This window comes from Leptodactylus fuscus, chromosome 11 (genome assembly GCF_031893055.1).
Source record: "Leptodactylus fuscus isolate aLepFus1 chromosome 11, aLepFus1.hap2, whole genome shotgun sequence".
Classification (NCBI taxonomy): Eukaryota; Metazoa; Chordata; class Amphibia; order Anura; family Leptodactylidae; genus Leptodactylus; species Leptodactylus fuscus.
In genome coordinates, this window is record NC_134275.1 from 82,440,915 (window position 1) to 82,463,301 (window position 22,387).

Below are 22,387 nucleotides of genomic sequence, written 5' to 3' on the forward strand. Positions count from 1 at the left end.
CACTATGGGGGATAATTCTGTGTGCAGGGGCCACTATGGGACATAATACTGTGTGCAGGGGCCACTATGGGGTATAATACAGTGTGCAGGGGCCACTATGGGACATAATACTGTGTGCAGGGGCCACTATGGGGGATAACACTGTGTGCAGGGGCCACTATGGGGTATAATACTGTGTGCAGGGGCCACTATGGGGGATAATACTGTGTGCAGGGGCCACTATGGGACATAATACTGTTTGCAGGGGCCACTATGAGGTATAATACTGTGTGCAGGGGCCACTATGGGGCATAATACTGTGTGCAGGGGCCACTATGGGACATAATACTGTGTGGAGGGGCCACTAAGGGACATAATGCTGTGTGCAGGGGCCACTATGGGGTATAATACTGTGTGCAGGGGCCAGTATGGGGTATAATACTGTGTGCAGGGGCCACTATGGGGGATAATTCTGTGTGCAGGGGCCACTATGGGGCATAATACTGTGTGCAGGGGCCACTATGGGACATAATACTGTGTGCAGGGGCCACTATGGGGGATAATTCTGTGTGCAGGGGCCACTATGGGACATAATACTGTGTGCAGGGGCCACTATGGGACATAATACTGTGTGCAGGGGCTACTATGGGACATAATACTGTGTGCAGGGGCCACTATGGGACATAATACTGTGTGCAGGGGACACTATGGGACATAATACTGTGTGCAGGAGCCACTATGGGACATAATACTGTGTGCAGGGGGCACTATGGGACATAATACTGTGTGCAGGGGCTACTATGGGACATAATACTGTGTGCAGGGGCCACTATGGGACATAATACTGTGTGCAGGGGCCACTATAGGGGATAATACTGTGTGCAGGGGCCACTATGGGACATAATACTGTGTGCAGGGGCCACTATGGGGGATAATTCTGTGTGCAGGGGCCACTATGGGACATAATACTGTGTGCAGGGGCCACTATGGGGCATAATACTGTGTGCAGGGGCCACTATGGGACATAATACTGTGTGCAGGGGCTACTATGGGACATAATACTGTGTGCAGGGGCCACTATGGGACATAATACTGTGTGCAGGGGCCACTATAGGGGATAATACTGTGTGCAGGGGCCACTATGGGACATAATACTGTGTGCAGGGGCCACTATGGGGGATAATACAGTGTGCAGGGGCCACTATGGGACATAATACTGTGTGCAGGGGCCACTATGGGGGATAATACTGTTTGCAGGGGCCACTATGAGGTATAATACTGTGTGCAGGGGCCACTATGGGGGATAATTCTGTGTGCAGGGGCCACTATGGGACATAATACTGTGTGCAGGGGCCACTATGGGGGATAATTCTGTGTGCAGGGGCCACTATGGGACATAATACTGTGTGCAGGGGCCACTATGGGGTATAATACAGTGTGCAGGGGCCACTATGGGACATAATACTGTGTGCAGGGGCCACTATGGGGCATAATACTGTGTGCAGGGGCAACTATGGGGTATAATACTGTGTGCAGGGGCCACTATGGGACATAATACTGCGTGCAGGGGCCACTATGGGACATAATACTGTGTGCAGGGGCCACTATGGGACATAATACTGTGTGCAGGGGCCACTATGGGACATAATACTGTGTGCAGGGGCCAGTATGGGGTATAATACTGTGTGCAGGGGCCACTATGGGACATAATACTGTGTGCAGGGGCCACTATGGGGGATAACACTGTGTGCAGGGGCCACTATGGGGGATAATTCTGTGTGCAGGGGCCACTATGGGGGATAACACTGTGTGCAGGGGCCACTATGGGGGATAACACTGTGTGCAGGGGCCACTATGGGGGATAACACTGTGTGCAGGGGCCACTATGGGACATAATACTGTGTGCAGGGGCCACTATGGGGGATAATTCTGTGTGCAGGGGACACTATGGGACATAATACTGTGTGCAGGGGCCACTATGGGGGATAATACTGTGTGCAGGGGCCACTATGGGGCATAATACTGTGTGCAGGGGCCACTATGGGGGATAATTCTGTGTGCAGGGGACACTATGGGACATAATACTGTGTGCAGGGGCCACTATGGGGGATAATACTGTGTGCAGGGGCCACTATGGGGGATAATACTGTGTGCAGGGGCCACTATGGGGCATAATACTGTGTGCAGGGGCCACTATGGGGTATAATACTGTGTGCAGGGGCCAGTATGGGGTATAATACTGTGTGCAGGGGCCACTATGGGGGATAATTCTGTGTGCAGGGGCCACTATGGGGCATAATACTGTGTGCAGGGGCCACTATGGGACATAATACTGTGTGCAGGGGCCACTATGGGGGATAATTCTGTGTGCAGGGGCCACTATGGGACATAATACTGTGTGCAGGGGCCACTATGGGGCATAATACTGTGTGCAGGGGCCACTATGGGACATAATACTGTGTGCAGGGGCTACTATGGGACATAGTACTGTGTGCAGGGGCCACTATGGGACATAATACTGTGTGCAGGGGCCACTATAGGGGATAATACAGTGTGCAGGGGCCACTATGGGACATAATACTGTGTGCAGGGGCCACTATGGGGGATAATACAGTGTGCAGGGGCCACTATGGGACATAATACTGTGTGCAGGGGCCACTATGGGGGATAATACTGTTTGCAGGGGCCACTATGAGGTATAATACTGTGTGCAGGGGCCACTATGGGGGATAATTCTGTGTGCAGGGGCCACTATGGGACATAATACTGTGTGCAGGGGCCACTATGGGGTATAATACAGTGTGCAGGGGCCACTATGGGACATAATACTGTGTGCAGGGGCCACTATGGGGCATAATACTGTGTGCAGGGGCAACTATGGGGTATAATACTGTGTGCAGGGGCCACTATGGGACATAATACTGCGTGCAGGGGCCACTATGGGACATAATACTGTGTGCAGGGGCCACTATGGGACATAATACTGTGTGCAGGGGCCACTATGGGACATAATACTGTGTGCAGGGGCCAGTATGGGGTATAATACTGTGTGCAGGGGCCACTATGGGGCATAATACTGTGTGCAGGGGCCACTATGGGGGATAATTCTGTGTGCAGGGGCCAATATGGGGGATAACACTGTGTGCAGGGGCCACTATGGGGGATAACACTGTGTGCAGGGGCCACTATGGGGGATAACACTGTGTGCAGGGGCCACTATGGGACATAATACTGTGTGCAGGGGCCACTATGGGGGATAATTCTGTGTGCAGGGGACACTATGGGACATAATACTGTGTGCAGGGGCCACTATGGGGGATAATACTGTGTGCAGGGGCCACTATGGGGGATAATACTGTGTGCAGGGGCCACTATGGGACATAATACTGTGTGCAGGGGCCACTATGGGGGATAATACTGTGTGCAGGGGCCACTATGGGGCATAATACTGTGTGCAGGGGCCACTATGGGGCATAATAGAGCAAGGGGGTCGGTCGAGGTCTTCGGTGTCGGTTGGGGGGGGGGGTCATATCAAAAGTTTGCCACGGGGCCCCGCCATTCCTAGTTACGCCACTGGAGGGGACGTTCTTCCCCGCTCACACAGTACAGCACTATAGGCGCTGCTGTGCAGAAGGACATTCCTGACAGACTGTCAGGAACGCCCTTCTGACTGTAAAGAGCTACAGTACTGGGACCGATTGCTCTCTACCCGGGGCACAGATCGGGAATGCCGACAGTGCGCTGAATTCAGTATATAAAACCACATGTGCCCCAACTGATGAAAGATCCTTTTAAATGATTTAAACAAGTCAAGTCTGAAAATGGTGAAGAATAATAAATTCCTTGCAGACTGATATCTTACATAAGGTAGTGCAGGCTCGCAACATCGAGGAAAGACAATAGATATAGAAGAAAGAACCGAAATGTAAAACATCAGTAAAACTGTAGAACATCTCACCTAAGTACAACTAAACTATAGAATAAATCTCATACAATATCTGTCCCTTACATTGAATATATATGTAATATGTTGTCACCACTAATCCATAGACCAGCAGTTCACACCTCATTAATATTCAGTCATTTATTTCTATTTTTTATTTATTTATATCATAGCGCCCTTTATTTATTTCTTTAATTATAATATATTATAATTATTATATTATATATTATAATTTTTACTTTTATTTTTTCGTTACTCTATAAGATTTTTAAATAGTTTTAGGATACCAGTACAGGCCGTTTTTAATGGGTAAAATAGTGATAAAACCTGCCCCGTATTTCCCATCACAACAACTGATGACTTGGCCATGGCTTCCATACTATATACTATATATACTGTGCACATATAAAAAAAGTAGATGTGAACAGAGCGAAATGCCTTGTTTTTTAGGCCTTAGTTTGGTTAAAAAAAAATTGTATAGAATTTTTTTCCCTCAAACTTCTATGGCCTTAAGTGTTGGCACTGCTGAAATTTTTCCAGAAAATTAAATATTTCTCCCAGAAAGTTATTGCGATTACAAACACGTTTACAAATAATTACAATTACACATGTTATATTATACATATGTTTATTTTCTTTGTGTGTTTGGAACAACCCCCCCCCCCAAAAAAAAAAAAAAAAAAAAAAAAAACGAAACAAATCAAATTGGACAAAATATCACATAAAACTACAAAACTGGTCTGGACAAAATTGTTGCCAATTTTTCAAAATTGTGGGTAAATAACTTGGTTTGAAGCCTGTGTATCTATTTCAAACTCACCTGTGGCAAGTAACAGGTGTGGGCAATATAAAATTCACACCTGAAACTAGATACAAAGGAGAAAAGTTGACTCATTCTTTACATTGTGTGTCTGCGTGTGCCACACTAAACATGGAGACCAGAAAGAGATCTGATAGAACTGAGAGAACCAAAGTTGAGAAAAATATCAACAATCTCAAGGTTATAAGTTCATATCCGGAGATCGAGATGTTCCCTTGTCCACAATGTGCAAAATAATCAAAAATTTTACATCCTAATCATTTTGCCAGTCATTTTGTCCGGCCCATTTTTGGAGTTTTTGCGTGAAATTATATCATATTTTTTGTTGTTGTTCCAATACACACCAAGAAAATAAATGTGAATAACCAAATGTTTGGAATTGTAATAATTTTTTGGAGAAATCCTTAATTTTCTAGAAAAATTTCAGGGGTGCCAACGCTCACGGCAATGACTGTACATTATTTGTTCATGAACTGTGAGTTACCCCCAACCTGATGGATTAAAATTAAAAATATAAATGTAACCATTAGCTGAAATATTCAGAACACATGAAGACATGCTCGAGAATAAATCCATTAGGAATAGACAAAGTTGGGGATTTATTAACCCATCGATGTTAGATTTTTGGCACATCTTTGACACATGGCTCTTTTTTGTTCCAGAGATGAACCACCCGACAAATTTAGGTCAAAAGAATGAAAAATAATCCGATTTATGTTTAATTTGCAGATACTTACACTGTGTTACGTCTTCTTCACCAGGGTTGCCAACTTTTTTTAATTTTTTTATTTTGGACAATTTAGTCAAATTTTTTTTAACAATTTGTAAAATCAACAATGAATGATAAAGTTTATACGTTACATGGTCAGATGATATATTTAAACATTTGCCACAATTAATGTTAACTCTAAAATTACTGTAATTGTGACAAAAAGAATAAAAGAATATTTATAACCCTTATGGTGTTGGACTCTTCGTGTCATCACCGTCTCCCCACATGAAGTTTTATTGTAGTGGGCATACATGGGAAGTTATATAAAACGGCGTTCCTGGCAGCCGCAGTGCACGTATAGAGTGTGTGTGTCTAATACAAGGTATAGGACTAGTGGTCAGCTCAAAGCCACAAGACAAAAAAAGTGTGTCATCATGTAATATACTCATGACCACAAAGGTTCCTCATAAGCGGGTTGGTCTGAGTGAGTAATGTATCATGTTGTTACTTCTTAGCCCCGTGCAATGTAGAATGTACAAAAAGAAAGGTGCAACATTATAGTCCTGGTGTTCATAAGCAAGAGAATATATACAATCTAGCTATATAATACAAAGGTTTGACGAGATCTCCATTGGTGACACGGCAGATGTCTAGTGGTGGTCCAGTTCTGGCCAGATGTGTGCTAGCCTATCCACAAAGACACAGTGATAGAATTCCGGTGAAAGTCAATATGTAATACATTATATCTCTCATTATTATAGAATATCAATAATTATATAATATGTAACATTTAATCGTTTCATTTTTCGGTTTTCTTGTATCCTCACACATTGCGAGAAACCATGTGTGTTGGCTAGGACCTTCTTCCGATCACCAATGGTCAGAGTGATTCCTAACTCCTTCTCCCAACGTCGGATATACCTTGGGTAGTTGTTGCTAGAGCGTGATATAAGGAATTTGTACATTTTTGAGCAGATCCCTTTCTGTGGTCAATGGTTGCTAGTGAGGGTTTCAAACCAGGATTTCAGTTGCTCAGCTAGGTGTTTTGATATGTAGGAGTCACACATCATAGTAAAGTCTCACTGCGTAAGAAATCCCTCGGTTCTAGTCCCGTCCTTCTCAACGGTCAGCAGGTAGTCGAAGGGGTGTCCTGAACAAATAGGAGGACAGGGTGTGGTGGCATAACCTATCCCAGAACGTGGCCAGTACAAATCCTTTGGGATTAATCAAGTGTGGTAACAGATCCAGAAGGAGAGTGGGTCGTGGGCCCAAAAAGCGTGGGTGCTGTTTCTGCAGTGTGTGTCATGTCTGTAGTGTCGTAGTACCTTGTTCATGGGCATTGGAGGTAGGATTCCCCAGAGTGACAATCTAATTCACATTAGTGAGGTCTCTAGTTGGATTGGTTATCTTGGTGTCTTGTATCAGGAGGGCGCAACGCTCCAATTGAAGAGCATGGTAGTATATGAGTGAATCTGGGAGTCCTGCTCCATCCTGGGCAGTTGGTTGTAGGAGTTGTTAGTATTTGATTCGAGGCCATTTCTGCTTCCATAAAAGTCAGTAGTTATACGTCTAAATATGTCAAAAAGATCTAGGGAGGCTCAGTGGGAGTGTGCGCAGTAGGTAGAGCAATTTGGAAAGGATATATGTTTTTAGTAAGTTCTTACGACCTTGCCATGAAATGTATCGCGCCTACGAAGCTGGGTGGAATGCCAAATCTGTCCGGTGTGGAGGTGAGATATTGCCAGTTAACTCTGTCCAATGCTTTTTCCGCATCTGTGCTCTGGAAGACCAGAGGAACCTTGACGGTTTTTGGCGTTCTCAATCAGATTAACCACCATCCATGTGTCGTCTCGTCCCTGGCAGTTACACACAAACCCCACCTGTTCCCTCCCAATAATGGAAGGCACGAGGGGGCAGAGGCGATGTGCCAGCGCCTTTGCCCACCATTTCAGATCTTTGTTAAGCAGGAAATGGTTCTGTAGCTGCCACATTGTTTCAGGTATTTGACTTTTTTGGGGAGAATGGTTATGAAGACCTCATGGGACTGGGGCAGGAGCTTGTGACCTCCTAGAAGTGAGTTACACAGGGAAGTAAAGTGTGGGAGCAGCACTGACTTGAATGTCTTATAGTATGTGACGGGTCGTCCATCTGGGCCCGGGCTCTTTCCCGATGGAATTGAAGAAAGTACCCCCTCCAATTCTTCAGTAGTGAAGGGGCGTAACAGGGAAAGTCCATCCTCTTAACCGAGTCTCGGAAGAGAGATGGTGTCAAGGAAGGCGTTAACTAAATCCTGTTTGTTGGTCTTAGGGGGGTGGTTTATTATTACTAATTTGGAACACCCTCAAAATCACCTCCAGAATCCTTTGTGTGAACTTACCTTTATAATTTCGGGGAGGACGTATCATAGCCCATAGCTCAATGGTGCACAAATATGAATTGGTAATAAAAACTGCAGTTTGTGGCCGCTAAGGTTTCACTTTACGATTAACCATTCATGTGCTTTATGTCTTGACAGTAAATGGCCAAAACCATCTGGAGGTGACACAACCAGAGATGGTCAAAGCACAAACCGGAGAGTCAGCAAATATCACCTGCTCCTTTATGTCTGCGACTCCGTCCTACTTTGTGACATGGACCTTAGGGTGCAATAACAGTGCCCTGCAACTTAAGGATCACCCATGTTTCCAAAGCAGGATTATGGTGTCCAGTCCAGAGACACCAAACAATCCACAAGAGAAGAAGACTATGCTCACTATCCTCAACCTGACAGAGAGCGACTCAGGAAAGTTCTGTTGTCATGTAAGGACAGCAGATAAAGACACTGGAAGTGGACAAGGAACAAGACTGGAGATCGCTCCGAGACCATGTCCTACAGGTATCTTATAAGTGGTAGTTTATAGCCATGTCCATCACATTGTATGTCCCGGGACATCGGAGTCCTAACTCATCCTAGTGAATCTAAGCAACAGAAACATTGCCCCCAAAAAAGGGAAAGTCATTGTGAATCCTAAGAGGACGCCATAGTGGGAAAAAATCACCTTTGATGAAAATTTTAATAAAAAGTGATCAAAGTGATAGACATTCCACAAAATGTTAAAACTAAAAAGTACACCTGACTCCGCAAAAAAAGAAGAAGCCTTCTGCATATCAGTATCATCAGAATATGATGACTTTAGGAAAAAAAATTTTTGCAAACTTTAGAATTTTTGTTCAGGGGTTAAAATGTAAATAAAACTATATTAATTTGGTATCAAACATAGAATACAGGTGACAGGTCATTTTGGCTGCAGAGTGAATGCCGTAAGAACAAAGCCCAGAAGGAAGTCACACAAATTTTTCTCCAATTCCCTCCATTCTGAATTTTTTATTAATCCACCTTCCCAGTACATTGCAGAGAATAATAAATGGTGCCGTCATGAAGAACAATTTGTCCTGCAAACATTGAGCCCTCCTATGGCTGTGAGAATGGAAAAATAAAAAAGTTATGGGGTTTGGAAGGTGGGGAGTCAAAAAGGAAAATTGAGCGGAAAGTTGTTAAAGGGGCCATTCGTCTGTGGGGTAAAGATGAGATAAGATTATCTTATCTTAAAAGAGGGTTAAGATGGTAACACTCTAAATGAATCCCTATTTGTTCCGCCAAACAGACAACAATCCAAGAAGAACACAACGGCATCTAAACATAACCTTTAATCATCAACAATAAAAAACATGTACTACAAGCAATAATACCAACAATGTGCGTCCCACCAGGGTCAGGTATTGGAATAATTGCATATACGCTCATGGTTCTCCCAAAACACAGTATGTAAATCACAGGACACGGCGGTCCTAGAAATAAAACCAGGGGGTCTCACTATCTGCAAAAATTCTAACTAGCATAAAATATAACTTTTATTTTGATCAGCTAAAAATAATATAGCCAGGGCTATTAAAACAAACAAATAACAAACACACCAGCAGACGTGATTAGGACAACTCCCAATACACTCTTTCAGTATGTGTCCCCACAGACTGCTGGCGCAATTATATTGATTTAAATGAGCATCCAGGGAATAGTAAACTAACTCTCTGGCACATGCTAGTAAACACCACTTTATAGGTTCAAGAATAAGAGGTTGTTACTCTAGCTGCTGCCGTAGCTGTATAGGATAATCATCCCCCCATTACCCTGCTCTGATATCTTGCATAGAGCCCTGGAGCCTATTGACACTCATGCACACTTACACACATGCCACCCTATGTAAGCTAGGTGCGGCTTTTTTACAGATTAAGTGTGCATACCAAATGCTGGTCTTAGTAATTTACTGACATTTATGCTCTTTCACTATGTCCCTGCCTGTTCAAAATAAACTACAGGTATCCAGGTTTAAGATGCGCATAATAAAATCTCTCAACGCGTTTCAAAGTTAAACTTATCATCAGGAGAGGATGTAACAATCAAAAAAATAATAAAGATGTAGTTGCGGTTAAAACCGCATTTCCCGGTCCCTGATGGTGGGAGCCGGTACGGAGTGTCTGACGCTGACTGCTGCAGCGCTGGGGTTTAAATAGAACCCAGACTGCTTCTAAGGATACGCCCCCTCAACATCATTCGGGTCTCCGCCAATCAGATTGCAGAGTCTCCGTGCGGAGGATAGCTCCTCCTTCTGTGGGCGTATGTTTGCCTCCGAAGCGTCCAAAATAAACAGCGCTGTTACTGTCTATGGAAGAGGAACCCGAAGGTAGGTATGTATCATATCTGACAGATATTGGGAATGAATCGCTCCACACCAAAACTCTTTATTGCCATTAATACGCAAACACACAACTCCCTGCATTTATTGGCAGGTGAAAAAGATCGTGTAGCATATAGATAGGTCTGAAAAGTGGGCAATACCCTGCGTTTATTGACGGGTAAAAATACCCGCCTAGCATACATATTCATTTAGCGGAAGTTCAAAAGGAACCATGATAGGGGGACATTTCTGAGAATCAGTCCCATCATCACTTCTGTACACTATCGATGCGAATAAAAAATAAAAAAATGTTTAATCTAATCATTTACAAGATTACTGCTACGGTAAAAGGACTTAATATGGAATTAACCCTATCCCTACCATAGTGTACTAAGAGGAGCTATAGTGAAAGGACTTAATATGGAGTTAACCCTATCCCTACCATAGTGTACTAAGAGGAGCTATAGTGAAAGGACTTAATATGGAGTTAACCCTATCCTTACCATAGTGTACTAAGAGGGACTCAAGACATGCCTTTCCCTCATTGTTCCTATTTCCTGGGTTTTTATAGATTAGAGAAGATATCAAAATTAGTGGAGTATATCCAGCCCTACTGTCTATTTAGTCTTAAATAAATGGGGCAAAGGAAATTTGATCGTTAAGACCTTTTGGTCTTACACATTGGAATTTAAAGATCCACCTCGCCTCGTGTTGTAACAAAAGGCGATCCCAGTCACCTCCCCTTGTGGGTTCGGGTACATGTTCAATACCCTGAAACTTCAAAGTTTCAGGGTTGCCACCATGGTACTGCCACACGTGGTTCGATAAAGTTTTATCCTCTTTCCTGTTGATATAACCAATATGTTCCAACACTCTCTTTTTGAACTCACGTCGGGTCTTTCCGACATAGTTGAGTGGACACGGACATGTGACACAGTAGATCACTCCTGCCGTCCAGCAGTTGATAAATTGTCTCGTATCATAATGGATGTTAGTCGTTACGCACAGTACTTGATTCCCTTTCTGTATGTGTTCACATGCCTTACATGTACCACACTTGAATGTGCCGTGTGGAATACTGCGATTTAACCACGTTTTCTCAGGTGCAGCAGGTCTAAGATGGCTATGTATCAATAGGTCACGTAGGTTCCTACCTCTCCTGTACGTGACACTAGGTCTTTCACTCACAAGGGGTCTAACCTCTGAATCCATTGTGAGAATGTCCCAATATGATCTTAAGATATCCAGTACATTCTTATATCCCCGGTCATAATTGCCTATTAATCTGACAATTTTATTGTCACTAATCGAACGTTGTTTTGGTGTAAGTAATTCTGTTCTATCTCTACTCTTTGCATCTTTTCTTGCTTTGAGTAGTAATGGGTTAGGGTAACCTCGTTGCCTAAATCTGGCTCCTAATTCTTCTGATTTTTCTTCAAAGTCCTCCAAGTCCGAACAATTCCTGCGAACGCGCAGAAACTGTCCCTTGGGTATGCCTCTCCTCAGGGGTGCTGGGTGATAACTATCCCACCTGAGGAGAGAATTGGTCGCTGTATCTTTACGAAATAGGTTGGTTTTCAACTTGCCAGATTCGTCGACTGTGACAGTGATGTCTAGAAAGGTGATGGTGACCGGGTCTATAGTCGAGGTGAATCTCATGTTGATGTCATTATCATTCAACTTTTCCACAAAAGTGTTAAAGCTCTCCACTGTACCTGTCCACAGAATCAGCACGTCATCAATATAACGTAGCCAGAGCGAGATATATGGAGTCCATTGTTCGTGCTCTTCTGTAAAGACGAGGCGCTCCTCCCACCAGCCCAAAAATAAATTAGCATAAGTCGGGGCTGCAGAGCTCCCCATAGCGGTCCCCCGCTGCTGGTGGAAGAAGCGCCCGTCAAACGTAAAGTAGTTTCTAGTCAGCACGAATTCTAGGAGCTCCAAAATAAACTCGCCATGGTCTGTTAGCTGAGTTCTCCTACTCTGTAGGAAGTATCTAATCGCCGCACACCCCTTGTCATGCGGGATCGAACTATATAATGCTTCAACGTCTAGAGACGCTAGAAACGAACCTGGTGGAAGATGGACGTCCTGTAATTGTCTCAGGACGTCCATCGTGTCTCGGGCATAGGAGGAAAGAGATGACACGAAAGGGCGAAGCACCCTATCTAAATAGATGCCCGCCCCCTGCGTCAGTCCCCCTATGCCCGAGACAATGGGTCTTCCTTTAAGGGGAGATACCCTTTAAGGGCAGTACCATGGTGGCAACCCTGAAACTTTGAAGTTTCAGGGTATTGAACATGTACCCGAACCCACAAGGGGAGGTGACTGGGATCGCCTTTTGTTACAACACGAGGCGAGGTGGATCTTTAAATTCCAATGTGTAAGACCAAAAGGTCTTAACGATCAAATTTCCTTTGCCCCATTTATTTAAGACTAAATAGACAGTAGGGCTGGATATACTCCACTAATTTTGATATCTTCTCTAATCTATAAAAACCCAGGAAATAGGAACAATGAGGGAAAGGCATGTCTTGAGTCCCTCTTAGTACACTATGGTAAGGATAGGGTTAACTCCATATTAAGTCCTTTCACTATAGCTCCTCTTAGTACACTATGGTAGGGATAGGGTTAACTCCATATTAAGTCCTTTCACTATAGCTCCTCTCAGTACACTATGGTAGGGATAGGGTTAATTCCATATTAAGTCCTTTTACCGTAGCAGTAATCTTGTAAATGATTAGATTAAACATTTTTTTATTTTTTATTCACATCGATAGTGTACAGAAGTGATGATGGGACTGATTCTCAGAAATGTCCCCCTATCATGGTTCCTTTTGAACTTCCGCTAAATGAATATGTATGCTAGGCGGGTATTTTTACCCGTCAATAAACGCAGGGTATTGCCCACTTTTCAGACCTATCTATATGCTACACGATCTTTTTCACCTGCCAATAAATGCAGGGAGTTGTGTGTTTGCGTATTAATGGCAATAAAGAGTTTTGGTGTGGAGCGATTCATTCCCAATATCTGTCAGATATGATACATACCTACCTTCGGGTTCCTCTTCCATAGACAGTAACAGCGCTGTTTATTTTGGACGCTTCGGAGGCAAACATACGCCCACAGAAGGAGGAGCTATCCTCCGCACGGAGACTCTGCAATCTGATTGGCGGAGACCCGAATGATGTCGAGGGGGCGTATCCTTAGAAGCAGTCTGGGTTCTATTTAAACCCCAGCGCTGCAGCAGTCAGCGTCAGACACTCCGTACCGGCTCCCACCATCAGGGACCGGGAAATGCGGTTTTAACCGCAACTACATCTTTATTATTTTTTTGATTGTTACATCCTCTCCTGATGATAAGTTTAACTTTGAAACGCGTTGAGAGATTTTATTATGCGCATCTTAAACCTGGATACCTGTAGTTTATTTTGAACAGGCAGGGACATAGTGAAAGAGCATAAATGTCAGTAAATTACTAAGACCAGCATTTGGTATGCACACTTAATCTGTAAAAAAGCCGCACCTAGCTTACATAGGGTGGCATGTGTGTAAGTGTGCATGAGTGTCAATAGGCTCCAGGGCTCTATGCAAGATATCAGAGCAGGATAATGGGGGGATGATTATCCTATACAGCTACGGCAGCAGCTAGAGTAACAACCTCTTATTCTTGAACCTATAAAGTGGTGTTTACTAGCATGTGCCAGAGAGTTAGTTTACTATTCCCTGGATGCTCATTTAAATCAATATAATTGCGCCAGCAGTCTGTGGGGACACATACTGAAAGAGTGTATTGGGAGTTGTCCTAATCACGTCTGCTGGTGTGTTTGTTATTTGTTTGTTTTAATAGCCCTGGCTATATTATTTTTAGCTGATCAAAATAAAAGTTATATTTTATGCTAGTTAGAATTTGTGTGTTTAAAGGTAGCATTTTGTGCCCCTCTTTGTCAAATGGTCTCACTATCTGATGTGGAGAGGCGCCAAATGAGTGCAAACATGTATGGATGGGGAGCAGCCCAGACTAGGCGGCAGGAAGGACACAATAAGGGAGAACGAGGGATGGAAAAAAGCTGTATGGAGGAAAAAATGCCTAGACCCTAATTGTAAGGGAACAGGACTAGCAATACCCTAAATCCTACCCAGAGTCACCACCCTAGTAAGCGCGTGCCCTGTCTGGAACCTATCCCTAATCTGGATATACTAAATACTGACCCTAAAACAAACAGAAACAAAAACAAAAAGTGTCAGAAGTGTGACAAATCAAAAATAAATGTTTAAAACACATCCCCTGCACCACCCAACATGCAGGTGTCATTGGTGTATCTTAAAGGAGGGTTAAGATGGTCCCACTGCTGACTCCCCTGTGGTTACCCATTATGTTTTATTCACCTTTTTGTTTTTATAGAGTGTACTTACCTTCACTTGCCTGTACTTCCCTCCACTTGCCTGTACTTACCTTCACTTGCCTGTACTTACCTTCACTTGCCTGTACTTCCCTCCACTTGCCTGTACTTACCTTCACTTGCCTGTACTTCCCTCCACTTGCCTGTACTTACCTTCACTTGCCTGTACTTACCTTCACTTGCCTGTACTTCCCTCCACTTGCCTGTACTTACCTCCACTTGCCTGTACTTACCTCCACTTGCCTGTACTTACCTCCACTTGCCTGTACTTACCTCCACTTGCCTGTACTTACCTCCACATGCCTGTACTTACCTCCACATGCCTGTACTTCCCTCCACTTGCCTGTACTTACCTTCACTTGCCTGTACTTACCTTCACTTGCCTGTACTTACCTCCACTTGCCTGTACTTACCTCCACTTGCCTGTACTTACCTCCACTTGCCTGTACTTACCTCCACTTGCCTGTACTTACCTCCACTTGCCTGTACTTACCTCCACTTCTGATACTGATACTTTATTGCAGACTAATTTACTTCTACTTTCTATTTTCTTCCTCAGATGAACACAAGATCCAGGAGATGAGACTGACATTGTATATTCTGTGCGCCGTCATAGGGGCGGAGGCTTGTGTTATAATAATCCTTATCATTCTGGTTGTTCGGTTCTGCTCGCGCGGTACGTATGAATATATCTACAGGCCAATAGTGCCCAGACAGTATAATGTCCACCGAGATCACAGACACAGATACAAACCTCTCTTCACTTTTACAGGGAAATTATAGAAGTCATTACATCGTCAGCATATAATAGAAGATTTCTCACGCCCATTCTCAATGTGATAATGCCCAGTGCTCTAATAATACCGCCATACAGTGTCCATATAATGCCAGCATACTGACATATAGGGCTATGTTCACTTCTGTATTGGTGAACGTCTAAAATTGTGGACAACAAAAGTCCAAGCACAACTTCATGTCTGGTGACGTCAGGGGGAAAAAAGCAGAAACCCAACAAACCGCATTATAGTGAAAGGGGCCACTATAGAGGACTAGGGCTGTGAAGTGGGTAACGGTGGTTCATGGCGGTGGATATACACACCGCACTGTCATGTTGGACCTGGAGATCTGACTAGATTCCTGTTGCATTCTGGTAACGTTTGTGTTCCCCACATTAGACTATTATATCTTAATGTGCAGATCACAGAATCCTCCATTATACTGTTATTAATATGACGTATCATGTAACCAGTTTTCTTCCTCATTTCGCAGGTTCTTCGAGGTCTGAGAATCAGGTGGGTGCGGAGATATTTATTAATCCAAGGGAGAATCAAATACAATAAGTGATAAGAATATATTTCCTTTTCTGTTCAAGGGGACCCCTCATCTTAAGGGAAACTAGGGTCCAGTCAGTACTATTCCATCATCGGAACCACATGGTCTGTTTTTTTGTAATAAATGTTCTCGTGATGGGTGACCTAACCACTAATTCCTAGGGTATCATTTATTATCAGAATACCCCTTTAAGTTACTGGCAGTGGGTGAACAAGGCGTAAATTGGTTATGTTGTTGCCCTCTGCAATGGCTGAAACAGGTGGGCTCAACCGTAACCCCCCTAGACGGTACAAATATTTCCATAACCACCAGAGACTGTACGAATGTTCCCATAACCCCCATAGACTGTACGAATGTTCCTATAACCCCCCTAGACTGTACGAATGTTCCCATAACCCCCATAGACTGTACGAATGTTCCCATAACCCCCATAGACTGTACTAATGTTCCCATAACCCCCCCTAGACTGTACAAATGTTCCCATAACCCCCATAGACTGTACAAATGTTCCCATAACCCCCCCTAGACTGTACGAATGTTCCCATAACCCCCCTAGACTGTACGAATGTTCCCATAACCCCCATAGACTGTACGAATGTTCCCATAAACCCCCCTGAACTGTACAAATGTTCCCATAACCCCCATAGACTGTACTAATGTTCCCATAACCCCCCCTAGACTGTACAAATGTTCCCACAACCCCCCCTAGACTGTACGAATGTTCCCATAACCCCCCATAGACTGTACAAATGTTCCCATAACCCCCATAGACTGTACAAATGTTCCCATAACCCCCCATAGACTGTACAAATGTTCCCATAACCCCCATAGACTGTACAAATGTTCCCATAACCCCCCATAGACTGTACAAATGTTCCCATAACCCCCATAGACTGTACAAATGTTCCCATAACCCCCCATAGACTGTACGAATGTTCCCATAACCCCCATAGACTGTACAAATGTTCCCATAACCCCCCATAGACTGTACGAATGTTCCCATAACCCCCCATAGACTGTACGAATCATCCCATTATCCCATAGACTGTACGAATGTTCCCATAACCCCCCTAGACTGTAAGAATGTTCCAATAACCCCCCATAGACTGTACGAATGTTCCCATAACCCCCATAGACTGTACGAATGTTTCCATAACCCCCCATAGACTGTATGAATATTCCCATAACCCCCATAGACTTTACGAATGTTCCCATAACCCCCCATAGACTGTAGGAATGTTCCCATTACCTCATAGATTGTACGAATGTTCCCATAACCTCCTAGACTGTACGAATGTTCCCATAACCCCCTAGACTGTACGAATGTTCCCATTACCCCCATAGACTGTACGAATGTTCCCATAACCTCCTAGACTGTACGAATGTTCCCATAACCCCCTAGACTGTACGAATGTTCCCATAACCCCCCTAGACTGTACGAATGTTCCCATTACCCCCCTAGACTGTACGAATGTTCCCATAACCCCCTAGACTGTACGAATGTTCCCATAACCCCCCTAGACTGTAAGAATGTTCCAATAACCCCCCTAGACTGTACGAATGTTCCAATAACCCCCCTAGACTTTAAGAATGTTCCAATAACCCCCCATAGACTGTAAGAATGTTCCCATTACCCCATAGATTGTATGAATGTTCCCATAACCCCCATAGACTGTACGAATGTTCCAATAACCCCCCATAGACTGTACGAATGTTCCCATAACCCCCATAGACTGTACGAATGTTCCAATAACCCCCCATAGACTGTACGAATGTTCCCATAACCCCCATAGACTGTACGAATGTTCCAATAACCCCCCATAGACTGTACGAATGTTCCCATAACCCCCATAGACTGTACTAATGTTCCCATAACCCCCATAGACTGTACGAATGTTTCCATAACCTCCCCCCCCCCCAGACTGTACTTGACTCTCTTCTTTGTAGTTAATACAATGTATCATCTTTAAGACTCTGCAGAATCCGCCATTGGATCCTTCCGGGCTTCATTATGCGGAGATCTGCAATAACAGTTTCCCTAAACAATCAAGACCAAGAACCAACACAGAAGGAATCACCTACTCGGCAGTCAAGGTTAAGACTCAAGACCATCGCAAGCATCGCAAGCATCAGGAATATGGACTATAGGCCGGGCCCCGTGTTGCGAAAACGTTGCGTTCTACATTAGCTCTCCTTTCCCAGGCGCGCCTCCTCCTGTATTGTATTTTAAACGGATGTTTGAAATAAAGGTTTGAAGTATTTTTATCCTCTTCCAACGGTGAGTGCCCGGCTTCTTCTATTTTCTGGACTGTATATGGACTTTTCACCTTGCTGTGAGCACCACCAGTGAAGTCTATGGAATTTACCCCTGGCCTTCCATAGCATAGTTTGTATACATGCAGCAGTGCCACCTCATCCTTTACATTTTTTGTTGCGTTCTACATTAGCTGCAAAGTGGATGATATTCTGGCTAATCCCATCTACACAAAGAAAATCCACATCAGGAAACGATACAAAATAACAATGAAAAACTCTGTGGTTTTTCTGCAGAGTTTTTATGCTGTGTTTCGCTACGTGGGACCTTAGCCTTAAAGAGGACCTTTCATGGTTTGGGCACAGGCAGTTCTATATACTGCTGAATTCAGCGCACTGTCGGCTTTCCCGATCTGTGCCCCGGGCAAAGAGCTATCGGTCCCAGTCCCGTAGCTCTTTACAGTCAGAAGGGAGTTTCTGACAGTCTGTCAGGAACGTCCTTCTGCACAGCAGCGCCTATCGCGCTGTACAGTGTGAGCGGGGAGGAACGTCCCCTCCCTCTGCTCACAGTACTTGTCCATAGACGCGTATTATCAGGAGGGGAGGGGGCCTTCCTCCCCGCTCACACTGTACAGCGCGATAGGCACTGCTGTGCAGAAGGACCTTCCTGACAGACTGTCAGGAACGCCCTTCTGACTGTGAAGAGCTACGGTACCGGGACCGCTAGCTCTTTACCCGGGGCACAGATCAGGAAAGCCGACAGTGCGTTGAATTCGGTGCACTCTTGGCTTCCCAGCAGTATATAGAACTGCCTGTGCCCCAAACCATGAAAGGTCCTCTTTAAAGGAACATCCAACGGAGCAGAGAGCACAGGAGAACACCAGAGAGATTCCTTATGTCATGCTCCTCTTTCAAGGCCTTGCAATAGACATAACGCAGTGCAACACATTTAGCCGGAGGGCTCCTTTAAATACTTGTTGTAACTTTCCTATATCTGATTTTTCTGTATCTTTCTTCACTGATTTAATAAAATTGTACAAAAAAAAATAGCTTTCTTAGATATATAGAAATAAGAAGCTGGGAAGTGACACGAGAGACAATGATGTTTCCTATTAATATGGAGTGTTTAATAAGATTGGAGTTCTCATGTAGGGAGCAGAATTATTCATCAAAGATAAAAAGACTTAGGGTCAGACTCCCTTTAGTGGCTGTCAAAATAAAAGGGGCTCCTTTTTAAAAGGGAGATGGACAGTTTGGTTCAAAAAATAACCACATGTAACACGTTTAATTCAGCCACCGATTTGGGGCTTGGTTTAGTCTTACCATGTAAAATAGGTGGGTCCAGATATTAAACAGGAAATGACTTGCCACAGCTTAAAAACTATAGAAAAAACTGTTGTATCAATTGTCAGGTCATTCTCAAGCACGATGAAGAGTTCAGCTCTTCTTGTTACTACCTATGTCCTATTATTGATCTCCCACAAAGGTATAGGTAAGACACAGCTGGATAAACAATATGTCATGTTGGAATTCTGTACAAAAAATTTTGATATTTTTTTTAATTTGTGATTTTCTTTGTTAGTTTTTAGACCGTGTATCTGTCTATAGATAGGATTCTTTGTACACCATTTACCTTGTGAACAAATAAGAGACAGCTAGCCATATGGATTACAGCGTAGACTTGTTATTCTAACAATCTATAACTTGCCCATAAATTAAAAAAAAATTATCTGGAAATTACTAATTCTTCTAATATGTCATTTTATCCTTAAAGACAATACTTTTATATTGTACAACTAATATGTTGGATTTTTTTAACATTTGTGTAAAAAATTTTTTAGAAAAATTGTCATATTTTATATTTAAATTTTGTAAGACAACGTTATTTAAACCGATATTAAAGGTAATTCTGCTGGCTTTAAAAAAAAAAAAGTAATTTGTATAATTTATATAAAATTTATAAAATTGTAAAATTTTTATAAAATTTATCATTTACATGGTATTAAATATAAATATGCAAAAACATCCGAAAAATATTTTAGCTAATAGATGTAAAATTACATGAATCAATTAAAAGTTACAACATTAAAACCCGACAAGGTTCCATTCACATTTGCATCGGAGACATTGCGAGATCTAATGGACACCACAAAGAAACCTGGAAAGGTCTTGCCAGGCCCTGGTGGTATCCAAAAAAATTTTGAGTTTAATTTAGAATATAATTTTTTTACTATGTAAAATTTCAACCTTAAATTAAAATTAAAGTAAAAAGAGTAAAGTGGAAATTTAAATTTATTTAAAGACATTACAAAAACCACAATGTAGGGGGAGAACCAGCACAAAAACAAAAAAAATTTCACAGGAAAGTTGATGATGAATCTAGCAAATTATATATTTCTTTTGGCAAAGGTAAATTTCGAAAAGAAACAATAAGGGTAAAAGGAGTTAAAATGTAAGAAAAGCAAAGTGATATTTGTACTTTTTTAAAATTTTGACTTTATTTTTATAAAATTTTTAACATTATAAAATAGGAAAATCTACCAATGATATGGAAAGAAAGAAATATAGAATATACATAAAATATAAACTATAGGCTTGGAGAAAAAAATAAATATGAATATGTAAAGTCAAATGTTTTGTATTAAACAGGAAGAAAGAGAGAAAATGTTTTTTAATTTTGTTTTTCAGTTTGTATTATGGTCAGTTAGAAGTCTAGCAGTGTCCAAACTTAGAACGTGAGATGAATACTACGTATTCTACGTAAAATCATAAATTGTGTCCTTTTATGACAATGATTGAAAGAATAGAGACAAACTCTCTCTTGCACATATAAAAACCTAAAAATAAATTCTACCTTTACGCACTTGTAAGATGCATTAAATATTCCAAATGTGATAAAGTAACTACATTAAGTGTAACACAGGTGGATCTACAAAGGGGAGAGGTTCTCCATTAACATATAATAGATAATAAACAATCAAATTGGTGAAATAGATAAAAAAGAAAATTCAGCCCAAGAATCATCTTAAAAGACTCAAACTTTAGTAAAGAAATCAGAAAAATGAGAATTCTTATAATTAGTTTGCAGGAATTGCCCTGATTCTAAAATGTGAAAAAAATGATCTAAACAGATCAATTGGACAGATCATACAGATATGGAGAGCTGGCCGAAGGAATAAAACAGTTAAAAAAGTTAGGAACAGAATTTATACTTTAAGGGGGTATTCACACGGCAGAAGTTGGCGCTGATTCTGGCACGATAATTCGCGTCAGAATCAGCGTGGAAATAAAGCCTCCCGTTGACTTCAATGGGTTGCGTTTTCCATGTGCAGGCTTGTTTTTCCATCGAGTTATCGCGCCAGAATCAGCGCCAAGTTCCTCCATGTGAATGCGCCTAAGGCCTTGAAAAATTCTTGTGTCCTACCTCTCCAGAGTAACTTGCTAAGGCCAGGGTCACACCTGCACCTGTAGTCTGTTTAGGGTTTTCCATCTCAGAATCTGCTTTAAAAAAGTCCTGCAAGTAAGAGTTTTCTCTTCGTATTTTTCCACCTTTTTTGGGCAGAAATTGGGCAGATCCCATTACAGTCTATGGAGACGTTAAGGTTCCACGGGTATTTAGTGGATTAGGTTTCTGAACGCAGGTGTGAACATAGCATCAGTAACAAGTTGAAACTTTTAATAATCTTGACTTTACTTTGATAGATAAAGTTTTGGCCTTTGCATTATTTTTTCCTTCCTTTTTTTCCCATTCCTCACTTTGGCTCAGAGATCTGTGTGAAAAACAGGCACAAAAAGATTATCCAGACTGGCACTACCTGCACCATTTTTGATCCTAAGGGGTGTAAAAAGTCAAAAAGTCACAAATTCTGTGTCAGTGTGCCAATGTTGTGACTATTTTATACCAATTTTTGGTATAAAAACTTGAACAAGTTCACCACAATGTTTGAGTAGAAGTTCTCTCCATCTGTTAATAGTGGCTAGACTAGATTTTAACCCTATCCACAAGACGGGGTAACTTTCTGATTAGTGGGGGGACCACACGTGGGAATCTCACTGAGCATGGACACTGGGGTGTTTTGTACCCCAGTTTTGAATGTAGTGGTTTGTAAAACTGTGTTCACTGCTTCATCCAGTTTAATCGGACCATCACAAGACATGACCCTCGGCTATCTCTGGTGGTCCCATTGTGTGGAGCGAACTGTCTGCCCAGGCGCTATATTCATGGGGTG

General features: G+C 42.6%; 1 protein-coding gene across 1 annotated transcript; it reads left to right on the forward strand.

Moving 5' to 3' along the window:
* Window positions 1-7,132: 7,132 nt before the first annotated feature.
* Window positions 7,133-18,053, forward strand: LOC142185559 (uncharacterized). The gene is made up of 5 exons (XM_075260988.1): window positions 7,133-7,259; window positions 7,970-8,316; window positions 15,123-15,249; window positions 15,843-15,865; window positions 17,886-18,053. The coding sequence occupies exons 1-5, from the start codon at window positions 7,133-7,135 to the stop codon at window positions 18,051-18,053; spliced, it is 792 nt and encodes a 263-aa protein (XP_075117089.1).
* Window positions 18,054-22,387: the final 4,334 nt, after the last annotated feature.